At 33.2% G+C, this 14886-nt stretch overlaps 2 protein-coding genes across 3 annotated transcripts in view; one reads left to right on the forward strand and one right to left on the reverse strand.

Annotated features, from left to right (window-relative positions):
• LOC100183798 (N-alpha-acetyltransferase 16, NatA auxiliary subunit-like) overlaps positions 1 to 7938 on the reverse strand; it is a 12563-nt gene extending 4625 nt beyond the window's left edge. For both annotated transcript variants that reach the window (XM_002131231.5, XM_018814904.2), the window contains exons 1-10: positions 7788 to 7938; positions 5835 to 5919; positions 4876 to 5069; positions 3483 to 3551; positions 3149 to 3283; positions 2455 to 2596; positions 2077 to 2292; positions 1295 to 1474; positions 670 to 836; positions 124 to 276 (exon numbers count right to left, since the gene is read on the reverse strand). In XM_002131231.5, coding sequence (XP_002131267.1) covers positions 124 to 276; positions 670 to 836; positions 1295 to 1474; positions 2077 to 2292; positions 2455 to 2596; positions 3149 to 3283; positions 3483 to 3551; positions 4876 to 5069; positions 5835 to 5919; positions 7788 to 7844 — 1398 coding nt within the window. In that variant the 5' untranslated portion in view covers positions 7845 to 7938. The remainder of the gene's footprint in view (positions 1 to 123; positions 277 to 669; positions 837 to 1294; positions 1475 to 2076; positions 2293 to 2454; positions 2597 to 3148; positions 3284 to 3482; positions 3552 to 4875; positions 5070 to 5834; positions 5920 to 7787) is intronic.
• Positions 7939 to 8738: 800 nt separating this feature from the next.
• LOC100181431 (T-complex protein 1 subunit beta-like) lies at positions 8739 to 14719 on the forward strand. The gene is made up of 13 exons (XM_002131263.5): positions 8739 to 8876; positions 9134 to 9202; positions 9608 to 9797; positions 10058 to 10134; positions 10622 to 10734; positions 10955 to 11108; positions 11809 to 11958; positions 12197 to 12324; positions 12537 to 12748; positions 12995 to 13239; positions 13583 to 13682; positions 14118 to 14259; positions 14564 to 14719. The coding sequence occupies exons 1-13, from the start codon at positions 8874 to 8876 to the stop codon at positions 14589 to 14591; spliced, it is 1611 nt and encodes a 536-aa protein (XP_002131299.1). The 5' UTR covers positions 8739 to 8873; the 3' UTR covers positions 14592 to 14719.
• Positions 14720 to 14886: the final 167 nt, after the last annotated feature.

Below are 14886 nucleotides of genomic sequence, written 5' to 3' on the forward strand. Positions count from 1 at the left end.
AGGACACATACGCCCACAATGGTAGCAGCGACGAGCTTTGAACCCATTACCTCTGGGTTAGAGGCAGGCGCGCTAACCACTACGCCACGACGCCGGTTTAAAACAAACAACAAAAGCACTCACTCTCGTAAACTTAGCAGCTGTTTCCTCAGCGTCAGATATCATATCATTCCTGATCATATAAGCAGCACATTTGCAGTTTATGAATCTGTCTGCTGTGTCCAACGATTGAGCCTCATCCATGCTGGCCACAGCTCCTGCTGTATCTCCCAGATGCTGCAAGGGTGGTGGTTAAAGTGCTGCTGCTCAAGGGGTAGTTGTAAAGGTCTTTTGGGAACTTTTTAGGTAAAACAGATTTTAATTATAGGTGGAACATTTTGAATTCAACTTTAGGCTATATATACTGATTTAGGTTGCTATACAGTGCCTGATATAGTAGGGTTGGGGAAGATAGGACACCATTTCAATCTACTTTCTTGTCCTATTAAGTTGTAAACAAAGAGCATTCCTTACGACTCCCATGGACCATTTTTAATTGTTTAAAAGACGAACAGGATGTTTGGATATTATGTGCTAAAGGTGTCCCGTCTTACCCAACCCTATTATATTAATAACTACAATTAAATTGCTTATAAAACTTAAAAACGTAAAAAGTATGAAAATTATTACTTTTAAAACTTTAGCTTTCAAAACATGAAGTTCAATGAGTGTAGGTGTATGCTCCAATGACTCATTGATTAATTGTAAAGCTTTTTCGTATTCCTTTATTTTATCGAGATGTTGTGCGTAGAAAAACCTCGCCCATAACAAAGTAGTTGGTGGTTCTATTTCTTCATCTGGAATAAAAAAAAACTTTTGATTTTTAAATTTTGTTCATAAAGAGGGGCGGACAGTGACAGTTTAGATGTTTTGAGCAAAAACAATAGTTTTTAATTTATTAAAAAAATTTTTTTTATGTTGTAACTACATAGTAGAACTATTTTTTTTGTTTTTTTGTATGGGTAAGGACCTGGAATTTAGGCAAGATTTGGCTCACTAGCAGCGTCGAGCAGCGAACACTAAATCGTTCGGTCACAATACAAGCACCTAAACCACTGAGCCACGGCGCCAGACTAGTAAAACTAGTCAGTAGGTAAAGCTAGTTTTTGTGCTTTTAATTACTAACGTTAATTTAAAAGTATGCTTTTAATAAAAAAACACTAATTTAAAAATATGCTTTAAACAAAAAAATTGTCCATGACAGCAAAACCGTAAAAAAAATTGAAGACATCCATTAAGTAACTTAGTAACATACCATCAGGGGAGAATTTAGAATTTGCTTCCAAAGATCGAATAAACTGCTCTGCTATCTCTCCAATGCATTTAACCTTTTCTTGCTCCTTATATAATGGTTTCAAGCTTACAAATAGTGGTGGTACACCCCGCTTTAATTGCTCTCTCATGATTTTGTCAACTCGCTCCTGAAACATGGGACCTGTTTGGGACCAAAAATGGGGATTAATTTAAGAAGCTTAAAACAAATTTTATTCAATGTATTTGGGCCACTAAATGTTTTTAGGTGTGTTTGCACATTTTCAGCGAATACTTGCAAAAATAAAAACCATCGTTTTACCTTATTTTTTTAAAGTTAGGAATCCATTTTGGTGCAAAATACATTATTACATTGCATTTGCATTTGTCGAATGTGGCAGTGCATTTGCGGGACAGTGTCCCAAATTTTGAGCCGGATTTAGGCCAAAGTCAGCCCATTACCCTAAAATCAACGAGGCTACAACTCATTATTGATCACTGGGTTAAAGCAAAGACTGTTTGCGTCTCGCCCTAGGAAGCAGGCAGATATCAGTATCAGTATCATTATATCAATAAAAAATAAGTGGATGATTTAACTAAAAATTTTTTTTTTTTTAATTTTTTTTGGGGGGTTTGAAAGGGAGAGGGGTCGCGACCCCTTAAACCCCCCTGGCTGCTCCACTGATGCCAAGTATCGAACCCTGTATTTTCTGTAATAATTCACCTGCCTAACTACTGTGCCAGCACAAACATAGCACATCAAAAAACATATTTTTCAATACTTACCCGTTAAAAATGTAAGAGGAAGACTTTTTGGTGAATCGGCTTTAGGAAAAATGGCCGACACAGCATCATATATCTGTAGTCTCTCCACTTCATTTGAAGGCTTAATAACAGATTCAAGTTTCTGGTAATAGCTGTGGTTTTCAGGATTCCTGTTTACTAAGCTGGTAAAGATTTTCTCAGCTTCTTCTAAACGTTCGAGTTTAACACAAAGATCGCCTGGTAAGAAAAAAACATTAATGCACAAATGTAGTAACCTTGAGTAAGATGGTTACCAAAGGTCCGTAATATTTTATATGAACAACCTTTTAGCTACATTCTAAAACCTACCTGTCACTAAAATTAAACATAATGTACAAAAGTCAGCTACAGTATGATTACCTTTATATTCAAGCCAAGATAGCTTGTCTACAATTTTCTCTTTATTTGTTTCCAAGTGCTCTATAGCTTGTTGAAACAAGCCAGCTTCTTGTAGGATGTAGTTCTGGTATAAGAGCAACTCACTATGCTCATATACCATTTCCTGGAAGATTTTAACACAATGTTGTGACCTTTGACCGTTTATACGGAGAAAACATGCATAACTTAAAGACATCAGTAAAGCACAAAATGTGGCCTTATCGTTATGATGAAAAATTGAATAATGATAATCAAAATGCCGTAGTCAATGTCATTTGACAATGTAACACTCAATTCATCAAATACTGCCCACTGTCGCTATAACGTGGAAAGTCAAATGATTTGGGTCTACAGAATATCATAACACCCAATATCCAATATGCTACTCTGCCAGTATGGTTTACAGCAATAGTTTCTAAATAGTTTGCCTAGAGTACTAGAGAATAAATGAATGTATCAACTTATAACATGTGTGTTTTGTTTAATCATTAAAAGTTTTCCAATACCGTGACATATGTAACTTAATGTTAATTTTCTTTACTGTATAATTGAAAATTTTGACAACCTTTAAAAACCACTGGACTGCAGTAATAAATAATAGTCATTTTAAAATAACAGCAATAGGCATTATACAAAACACATTTGAAGTAAGTGAAAAACTTATTTTAAATTTTACCTGTTGAGTTTTTCCAAACTCCTCCAAAACTTTAAAAGCAACCGTGTAATCCTTTAGCAAATGATTAGCAATGGCGTAACCAATCCATGGAGCACGTTGTCCTGGTTTCAGCTGTAACAGGGCGTGCCTAGTTTCCTAAAATGTAGAAAAGCATTGTTAAACGATTTGATTGAACTATTAGTGTAATTAACTGAAATTTATTTATTGACATGACATATATGACTAAATATCTGCATTACTGTATAATATGTTAAAAAAAAGCACATTTGTGTATTTTTTTTTGGAGAAAATATTTAAAATTAGGCAACAAAAAGATAAAATTGCTTGAACTCACCCTGTAGCCTTCTATGTCTCTCATATGAACTTGCAGCATTGATAAGTCTCGTAAGATATGGAGATTTTCCTGCAGAAAACCAAAACGATAATTTATTTATTAAATCCTACTCATTACAATAAAAGCATTATATTTTAAACCTAAACTAATCTTTGCGGAAGTTAGAAAATAATGGAAGACAACACACAATATCATGACTTGATAAAATTCTTTAAAAACATTTTTAAGTAACTAAACATCACCTGGAAGTATTAGCCTTATCTTTAAGGATAAATTTATGCAATTCTACATAACTATATAGTGTATATATATAATATATATACTCCATATTGGAGTACTTCTCTCTAGCTGTATTTCATCTAGCACAGAGTAAAACTTCACTTTAAATCTGAAAAGCCAATATATACTTCCAATCTTGGAACACAGGTGACAAACTGACAATCTAACCAAATATTAATCCAGAAGTAAATTAACCACCTTTAGGGATGCACATTACAGAATAATTAGGTATTCTAGGATATCCTAGAATACTTTATTTCGAATCTAGAATTCCGAATCTAGAATTTCGAATCTTTTTATATTTATAGGAAAAAGAAATTTTACCCACAAAAGTCAGTTTATTGACCCTTTCATAGCAGCCTTGTTGGGTCATGAGCTGTAAAATGATCAAAAATTGTACTATTGGGTAGTTTTTGCGTCATGAAACGTATAGCAGGCTATGAAAAGACGTTACGAAACGTTTACTCTCGAAAGTCCCACAAACACAAAAATATTTTTTTTCAAAATTAATAAGTTTCAAAAATTGTTACTATAGTATATGAGATGACGTGTAATGACGTCATTAAACAGAATACCGAATCCCGTAATAAGATTCGAATACAAAAGGATTCGAATCTCATGGATTCGAAATTCTGTAATGTGCATTCCTAACCACCTTTGCATACTAGTACCAATTTACATATTATATTTAGTTCAGTTTAAGTATTTGTATCATTACCATCCATTTACATAAAAACAAAGCTGCAGAAAATGTTTGAATTATAAGGTATTACAGTTTTTGTAAAAAGTGAACACTTTCTCTAAAAAATTAATAACACAACTAAAACTGTAATAATAATATGAAAACTTTATAATAGGTCAGTCTAGTACTGCAGCGGAGATTTAGATATGTTTTAAACAAAAAGACAGGATATGGCAACAAAACAACAGTTGTTAAAACATGCTTACAGTTAAAAACATATTTACATTTAATTGTAAGAAAATAAGCGTGGTCGCTACACCTTGCAGACAAACAAGCCATTCATGTTTAATTATTATCAAGTTAAACTTCTAATAGAAACAAAAGTGCGTAAGGACATAAACTAAAGTAAAATGAAATAAAAAACTAACCCACCTTATCCCAGCGCAGTGCATTACGGTAACATTTTATGGCTTCGTCATATTTTTTATCGGATCTCTGAAGCAGACCGTAGACATGCCAACACACATGGGACTTAAGGTCGTTTTTTAACCCACGTTTCACCAGTTCATAAGCTTCCTCTTTCTTGCCAGTACAGTTTAAAGTTAAACCTTTCATGGCTAGAGTTTCTGAAAAAAAAACACGTTTTGTTTGAGATAAAGTAAAATGAGATAATTAAAAACTAATAAAAAACACGAGATTTGTTTTTTTAAAATGAGATGAATAAAAACTATAGTTATAAAATAAATTTAAAGTGCCCTTAACAAGAGCTTTTAATACCAGGTTAGCAGCTCTTTTAATTTATTTTAAAGGTCATCAACAGTGCTGAAAATTTAACTGCCATTGTCAAGTGAGCTTACTCTGAGACCACATGTTACTTAAATATCAGTTGTGTGGTCTTTTCTCTTTACTCTGATATTAGTTTTTATTTAGGAAAAAAGGTTTTTTTTTTTATTGAATCAATAAAAAAATCAATGCATTTGTAAATTTGGAGCAATTTTTTGTCAAAAGTTAAACCAGCTTGCATTTATACTGGCATATGTTGAATTAGCTGGTATTTTGACTAAAAGGAATCAAAACCGTTTCAAGATCATTTGCACATACACACAGCCTTTGTAAACATGTTGCGTGTCGTAATTAGGAAACTGCTTACATCATTGTTTAAACAAGGATATCACGGTAACAAATTAAACCAGTATGGCAACCTTTATAATAGCCCATATTTATAGTTTGATTTGGTGGAGCTTAACAGCTGTACTAGTTTAAAGGCCTAGGTCCAGGTCTATGAAACATAGTTAAATATATAAATTGCTGCAACGCAAGTGTGAAAAACTGGTTACTGAGATTTTAAAACAAAATTACATAACATTGAAATGTTAAAACAATAGACATACCTCCATGTTCTGCAAATTTGGGGTTGGACAAAATTTGTTTGGCGAACTTTAGACCATTTTTGTATTGCTTCTGCTCGTAACATTTCTGAAAAAGGTGAAAATGTATAAGGATTAAAATTATAAGGAAATAAACATAAAAGCATAAAATAAAAATACCCTTTAAAGGTTGATGTGTTGTTTTGTAATAGTAAAACTGTATTGAATATTATAACAACGTGTAGGCATCAATTAAGATCTTGTCACAGCTTTAAGTATATTACATACAGACAACTGTTATCACTCATTGATGAGCAAACTATTTGGCATATTTAGAGTAGGTCCTATTACGTTTCATTATACAGTTATTACCTATTATTATGTTAAACTTGTTTTAATATTTGAATAATACAATGTGTGTATGGTGCTGCAACAGTGTTTAGCCATAGGAATAAAACAGTCTATAAAAATGATATAGGCTACTGAGTAGTATTATATAAATATATATATATATATATATAATTTAAAAATTTAGTCAAGAGGGATAATAAAAACAATATCATATTTTTTTGTTTTCTATCCAAGTCCTGTAGAATACTTTTTAGTTTATGTGAACGTTATTTATTAAACATCAATGTCCACTGTAGTTGAAGGATTGTGTAAAAAAAGAATGTGGGATTTCTATGATTATTTTTAATTTTGTTCTTTTTCTTTGTTTTCCTGTCTTTGGGGCAAAAAAAACATTTATGTGAAAAAAAAACAATAAAAAACAATGTTTTCAAAAGCAACTTATCTTAATCAAAAGATATGTTAATTAAATGTATCTTAATTAAAAGATACACAAATTAACAAAGCAAGTACAGGGCAATAAAATGCTACAAATCTTAATCATGTAACTAATGTATTTAGTCTATAACGCATTTTAAACGTTTTTGGTCTAATGCTTCTTGCTTCATTTCTGTTGAAGTTTAATTAACCTTTCTTTATTAAATATAAGCTTCTTTACAAATAACATTTTTTTAAAAAAAAGTTCTATAAGTTCATGACTTTTACAAAGCACAATAAATGACTGAAGTATTGCTCTTTTAACTTAATGACAAAGGTTTTTGAAAATCTGAATGACATATTCAACTTAACTTAACCAAACTAGAAACGATAATGAATATAACCAATCCTTAACCTTATAAAACTATAAAACAACCGATTGGTGCATATTTGGCTCTGAATCGCTTACAAGCACCAAATAAACACAGTCCACCATGCATTTATGATTTATACGGCAATTCATGCTTTGTGAGATCCAAAACGGCACTAGAGCATCTCGGTAATCCTTTAGCTGGTGGCCACTTGAAATTTTGGTTTCAAAATGTTCTATAGCCCTCACAAATACCTGCCGTCTAATTATTTTTTTCAAAAAAGTCGGACGTTAGTGTCGAAAATTAACTTTAAAAATGCGCGAAAACATGCTTCGTCACTGTAATTCATCTGATTTGCGTAAGGTTAACGATTTGTTACGTCACAACCGCAGTCTGTTACAACACAATAGTGATATATTACATACGTTACAAGACGGTATAGCCTTGTTTTTTCCCCACTGTTTTAACGCAGGAATCAAATGTGACAATACGCATTCTATGACGTAATAATTCAACCTTGGTTTAATTCATAACGGCTGGTATGGAAAATACGGTGACTTAGCACGATTTCGCGCATTTTCAAAGTTAATTTTCGACACGAACGCACGAGTTATTCCCTAAAAAAATTATACAGTGAGTATCAGTGAGACCCAAGGAACATTTTGAAACCAAAATTTTAGGTGGCCACCAGCTAAAGGATTACCGAGCATCTCTATACATATACCAGTTTTAGTGTTTTGGTATGATGCCCCTTTAATGTACATTTAAGAAAACTAAAAGGTATATATATAATATATATATATATTATGTAAATATATATTTATTTAAACTCATAACATACCAGTATCCTGTTAAACAGGGTTTTCTCTTTAGGTGGTAAGGGTTGACTGGTTGGCATATTTGGGGTTCTTTTAGTATAAGTGCAATGGACTTTTTAAGCTACAGAGACCAGAACGTAATCTAAATCTTGTACAACACTGTAAATCACAAAACTTATTAATATTTTAAACAGCGTATAAGTTACCAAGCAAGTGTGAAATGGCTGTATTCACTATAATAGTGACATTTGGTGTATATAGCCTACAATGTTATAGTATGCAGCACGCCTGAACATCAGGCAGTTGCAACTCGCAATATTATACAAATACTTTGCTCATTGGTGCCTCGTGCACTAAAAATTTATACAATAGATCCTGATGGTCCATGTTTTTCTATAATAAATAGCTGTAGAGGCTTCTCATGTCCATGCGTAATCTGTTTACTCAAGTACACAACACTATAGCAAACGGGACAGGAACTGAAAAGCGTGTTGCTCAATTCGTCCATTGAAACTTCAGCGGTCGGGTCGATAGACTTTTCGGCAAACTTTTCAAATGGTTGAAATGTTAAGCGTGAGAAATATTAACAACAAATAAACTACATATTTGAAATTTTCATTTGATAATACAATAATAATATAAAATGGTGTACTGAGACCACTGAGACCAGACATACCACGTGTGCTGTGCCTTGTAACCTGAGGTTTAATGATTTTTATATCATTGCGCATCGGTTTAAAATTAACTATGTATAGATTTAATTTAAATTTTTTATTTTAAAGTACTATTTTTTTTATTGAAAAGCATCTCAATAAAAAATATGACCCCCCGATTGACAGGCTTTGAACAGCTTGAAATAATTCCTTCTTTCAGAAACGTGTTCATGGTTGAGTGATTTCTCTTATGAATGTTCGGGAACATGTGAGCTTGAATTGTCGCATTGGAGAAATCGTTGAGGGGTTTTGTCACCTGTTGTATGAGTTTAATCGTTTCGTGGCGAAAGCATTTAAGTATTTTAGGAAGACTGACGTTTCCTTTTTTCATTTCTAGAGTTTTAACATTAAGTAATATTTGGTTAAAGTCGTTGTTTTACACAAGAAAAATTCAAAATGGTACGTATTTTACCCATACTATTTTTACCTAGATTTTATACCACTTTATTATGGTTTACCACAATAAACATATGGATGTGTAACCACATCATAAGACTGTACATTGTATTATATTTCATTCATATTTAATATTTTCCAAAAATCAAATGTTTTTGTAATTTTCCAATATTGCACAGTTTGCACTATACCTTAGAATTGAATAGATTTTATTATATTGATAAACTCATAACAACAAAAAGCTACTTTACTGCTTTTAGATGTCCTTAAATCCCATCTCGATTTACAACTATGGTGCAGATGAGGAAAGAGCTGAAATTGCAAGAATGGTAATTTCTTTTTCTTCATTTTACAATTATAATAGCGCAATTATTATTTGTGTTGAACCATACTTAAACTTGATAAAAATCTTTGCTCTAACTTGCACAAAAATCTGGATGTTTCTGCAAAATTATTTTAGCAAACTTAAAAGAAAATCCCCATATTCAATAGGTAAACCTTTATAAAAAAACATCTCTCTTTTTTACCTTGATTGGAAAATCTTGGTATAATAAGAAATGACTAATCTCACCCCAAAAAAGAAAAATTCATCGCAACTTGTTTTAATCCAATAAATTAAACATTGACCATATTTTTATAAAAACCAGTTAGGGACTCTAAACTAACTCCCTGGCCGAGCTTACTCTTTAAACACAGAATTACTCAGTCAGTAAAAACATTACCTTGTTACCCAGTCCTCATTTGTTGGTGCTGTTGCTATTGGTGATTTAGTGAAAAGCACTTTGGGTCCAAAAGGCATGGACAAAATCCTGATGAGCCCAGGACCATCTGCTACTCATGAGCCTAATATCACTGTCACAAATGATGGAGCCACAATATTGAAGTCTGTTGGAGTCGATAACCCAGCTGCAAAAGTACTTGTAGGTGAGCAGAGGTCATGTAGCATTGTATAATATAAGCCACTCAAAAACCTAAGCATTGCTTTTTTATGGCATAGCTGTCATAGCACTTACTAGCTGTGTCTCATAAAAATCACTTTTTCATGTCAAACTAATATCACAAGACCTGAATATGGTTTTATTTCTTATAACAAATTAAGATAAAAGGACCAGCCCTTACCTTTGAAGATCGGTATAAATACTGAAAACATGATATTATCTATAAATTATTGTTTTTGATTCCAGAGTTAGCAAAAGTACAAGATGATGAAGTAGGAGATGGAACGACTTCCGTCACGGTGTTGGCTGCAGAGTTGCTTCGGGTGAGCTTTTCATTTAAGTGTTTTCAGTTGCGCTGATTTCTCTATTTTTGTGTTATGGGGAATGTAGGTTGACTATGACATCATATTATCATTAATCATTATGTAACGCTTTATGTAAATATGAAACATAGACTTGGCACTGTCTACCCTGCAGTTGCGATAATGCTTGTTGAGAAGGCGGTAATAAACTGTTAAATGCTGTTTTATATTCAGAATAGTTTTCTAAGCAAAGCAAAATGTTTGTTATAAGATAATAGGGATTCACACATGGATCATTGCACCATAAGAGAAATTGTTTCGCTATTTTAGCACAGTATGTGTGTAGGGGTTGTGGGCCTTGGATAACTTGATCGGACCTCACCCACATAAAATAGGAAATGGCACTGTGTGTAATTTGTATTGCTGTATACCCTGTTTTTAAGTTCTGACAAGATTAGTATTATTATTGCTTACTAACAATCCTAATTTCTGATACTTCTTCTTTCAGGAAGCTGAAAAACTTGTAAACCAAAAATTCCACCCTCAAACCATAATTCGTGGATGGCGTCGTGCATTGGAAGCAGCAAGAGAAGCTCTGGAAAAAGCAGCAATTGATAATGGGTAAAAAAACATTAAAAATTTAGAAGAGGAACCACAGATTTGTTAATTTAACCTAAAACTTGGGACTTTACTATAAACTATTAGGAATTCAATTTTTTTATTGTTTTATTGTTTTAAAAGTTGATCACTGATTTTATGCATGTGGGTATGCCACCTATGTTCAAATCCTACAACCTAGTATATAAAGATTGTACTTTAACTAATATTTATTCTCTTTCAGGAATGATGAAGAAAAATTCAAGGAAGACTTAATGAATGTATCAAGGACCACCCTCAGTTCAAAACTCCTCACTCAGCACAAGGACTTTTTCGCAAAGATGGCGGTTGATGCTGTGCTTAGATTAAAGGGAAGTGGAAATTTGGAAGCTATTCAGGTGCTGTATATACCTATATAATGCTTTTAGAATTAGAGCACGACCGATTATCGGTTAGCCAATATATATCGGCTGCATTTTGATGGATTTACTGATTATCGGCAAGGGCAAAAAACGTCCGATAATATCTTAGTAACCAGACAAGCGCGTGTAACGTCGAGGTTATTTTAGGTCCATTACGCGTCTTTACGCGTCAACGTGATACACAAACAAACTGCATTAGCTGATAAATATAATGTTTGTTTAATGGAATGGAGGTAAAATTTATTTGAAAAAATTACAAATTAACCAATTAAGTAATTACAAGTTCACTAATAACTAATTAATAATAATTAAGCCTGTTACTTGATTTTTATTAGCTATATCAGATTTTTCCGTTTTAATCAGTCAAGTTTTTAGGTGCATTAAAATATCGGTTATCGGCAACTGAAATTTACAAAATATCGGTATCGGTTTGAAAAAAGCAATAATGGGTGTGAATCCTTTTTACAAGTTATATGTATTCTCAAGTTTTCTTATAGAAGTGACATCTTTTAGATTGCTGCGCTTGTTTCTGAAATGAAATATCCTTTTACTTTTTAAATAAAACAGTTATTTTTTTGATGCAATTAATTTGGTTGGCATTTGATGGACTTTACATGTTAAACTTTGTTAAAATGAGCTAGATGCAACAAATAATAAAGAGTAAAAATATTTTCAGATTATTAAAAAGCTTGGTGGTACTATGACCGATTCGTTTTTGGAAGAAGGTTTTTTATTGGATAAGAAAATTGGAATGAATCAACCAAAACGCATCGAAAACGCTAAAATTTTGATTTCTAATACTTCAATGGACACTGACAAAATCAAGGTAAAAACAGGAAAAACTTTTTGTATTACTTAAGTATGTGTAGGATTTAAGTAATAAACAAAGATATATATTATATAGGCTATATATATATACTGATTTAGGGCTATTTATATATTGAGGGACCTGAAATGAAAGCACAATACTTAAAATACATTTTATTACAGCAGTAAATCTGTCAGATAATTCAAAGGTTTGCGTGCATACTCACTAATATACCACTAATGTCTTGCTTTTTTAGATCTTCGGCTCCAGGGTTCGTGTAGACGGAACAGCCAAAGTTGCCGAGATAGAATTGGCTGAAAAACAGAAAATGAAAGAAAAATGTGAGAAGATTATCAACCATGGGATTAACTGTTTCATCAACAGGTAGGTCTTATGTTGTGACATTCTTAAAAACAAATGCAGTTAAAAATAAAAGACAAATGACATTGAAATGATAAGTGACACAATTACTTTTGGAATAATAGGCCAGCTCTAAATCCCAGGACTTGTGTATTTTCATATGACCTTAACCCAGTACAGCACTTACACTCAATAATATTCAAAATTCCCAATTTAAATCTTCTTTTCACTTGCAGGCAGTTAATATACAACTACCCAGAGCAGCTGTTTGCTGATGCAGGTGTTATGGCAATAGAGCATGCTGACTTTGAAGGTGTGGAACGTCTAGCTTTGGTACTAGGTGGGGAAATCTGCTCCACATTTGACCGACCTGATCTGGTTCAGTTGGGCCATTGTGACCTCATAGAAGAGGTTATTATTGGTGAAGACAGATTATTGAAGTTTTCAGGTAGGCATTGAGTGGATTTTTTCCTATTGCCATTGTTCAGTGGTTCTAAAGTGTTCGATTTGTAACCAAAGAATTTCGGTGTGTGTCTTTTGGCAGAACTTAAAAGAAAACATTAATAATGTTACATGTGTAATAACTAAATTTTAGGCAAGTTTTGGTCCCTGTGTTATACTGTCTGACATTACCACACTATACAAGGATGCATAAGTGTTATTCATTTGGTAACTAGTTACTCAACTATTGCAGGAGTTGCACGGGCTGAAGCGTGTACAATTGTTCTTCGTGGGGCAACTCAGCAAATTTTGGACGAGTCCGAGCGCTCTCTGCACGACGCGCTTTGCGTGCTTCAACGCACAGTGGCCGAGACACGCACCGTGCAAGGAGGGGGTTGTTCTGAAGCCCTTATGGCCTGCGCAGTGCAACAACTTGCCATGAAAACTCCAGGAAAGGAATCGGTGGCAATGGAAGCATTTGCAAGAGCTCTTATGCAGGTTTGTTTTGGGAGAATTCGTTAATACTTCCAAAATCGAAAAAAAGAGATCACGTTTTTTGCTCCAGAATAGAATAGTTGACTTATAGTAGGTTGGGGTAAGATGGGATACCTTTTAATATTTTTTCTCATCTCATTCGGTTGCAAACAAAGAATATTTACATTTTTATTAAACCTTCTTCTCACTACTTTCATAAAACGTTGGTATTTGTTTAAAAAAGTCATGGTATTTGGATATTATGTGCTAAAGTTGTCCCATCTTACTCCACAATACTCTAACATATGTCTGTTTTTTACCAAAGTTTTGTTTGTTTGTATTAATTTTGCACGTATTTTCTGTTTAGATCCCGATTACAATTGCTGACAATGCTGGTTATGATAGCTCAGATCTTGCTGCTCAGTTGAGAGCTGCACATGCTGAAGGAAAGAACACAATGGGTCTGGGTAAGTTGTATTTTTGTTTTGTTGCTGGTTTCCTTCTCTTTGTTTTATTTGATTTGATCTTTGCAATCATGTAGTGGAGTAAAACAAATTAAGTGCCACTGCCATTGCTCTAGTTTCTAAATCTGTAGTTCTTAAACTTTTTTGGATGTTTTGCCCTTTTAACAAAGATGCTTATCCAATTTAACCCCAATATGTATTATGGCTATCATTTATTAAAAAGCGAAAAGGATTAATAATTTGAGTTATATTTAATGCGATGGATGTGCTAGTACTACAATTGGCATAACTTTTCTGTCCCGCCAACTGAAGTTGATTTTGATTGGCAGCTAATTTACCCTTTAAAGTACAAGGAATTTGCCCCCAGTCTAAGAATTGCTGGTCTAAATGCAGTAAATTGTAAAATATGGTCTGTTAAGTAATAACTCATTTCAACAGACATGGAACAGGGAGAAATAGCTTGCATGCAGAAACTAGGGATCACAGAGTCTTTCCAAGTGAAGAGACAGGTCCTTGTCAGTGCTGCTGAAGCAGCTGAAATGATCATTAGAGTTGACAACATCATTAAATCTGCGCCCAGGTAAAAACTATAATTTTTTTTCTGGTACCTAAAACCTGCGAGTTTTTTGTAAGTGCCAATTTGGGATTGTAAAACATTTGTCTTATATATTCATTGGTGGTATTCTGTAGTACTGTGCAGTAAGAAGATTATCATTACTTATTAGCACATTTTTTTTCTTTTGTTTGTTGTTTCTAACAATTAATAACCCTTGTTTAAAATGGTAGAGGATACTCTTGTATAATTGTGTAAATTTTCTTTGTTTACTACCAATTAGGATGATAAGCATACAACAATGTTATAAATTACTTATGTTATCTCCCAGGCAAAGACAACCAGATCACCCACATTAAACAAGCACTGTGCATGAACTGAAGCAGTAAATATACAGAGGCAGCTGTTTGCATGTTTGTTCCATGTAGTAACTTTTGTGTGTTGCAGCGCCGTAACCTATTTACACTATAAAATACTTCTTTTGGTATCTTTCGTGTTTTATTTAAGGAATAGCATTTGCCAGGAGGACACTTAAATGCAGGACTTTTCAGTTAGATTTTTTGCTACATAGCTCTTGTATAAGGAAAACGTTGTTGTTTGGCTGGGTGTTTCTAGCACAGAATAGTGAAAGAGTGTGACCAGTGGCGCAGCCAG

The sequence above is a fragment of the Ciona intestinalis genome, chromosome 14 (assembly GCF_000224145.3).
Source record: "Ciona intestinalis chromosome 14, KH, whole genome shotgun sequence".
NCBI lineage: Eukaryota > Metazoa > Chordata > Ascidiacea > Phlebobranchia > Cionidae > Ciona > Ciona intestinalis.

Bases quoted from the DNA above. Each gene is read 5' to 3' on its own strand.
- LOC100181431 (XM_002131263.5), top strand. The intron at 9,798-10,057 runs GTGAGCAGAGGT...TTTTGATTCCAG, and splicing joins AGCTGCAAAAGTACTTGTAG to AGTTAGCAAAAGTACAAGAT. The intron at 10,735-10,954 runs GTAAAAAAACAT...ATTCTCTTTCAG, and splicing joins AAAGCAGCAATTGATAATGG to GAATGATGAAGAAAAATTCA.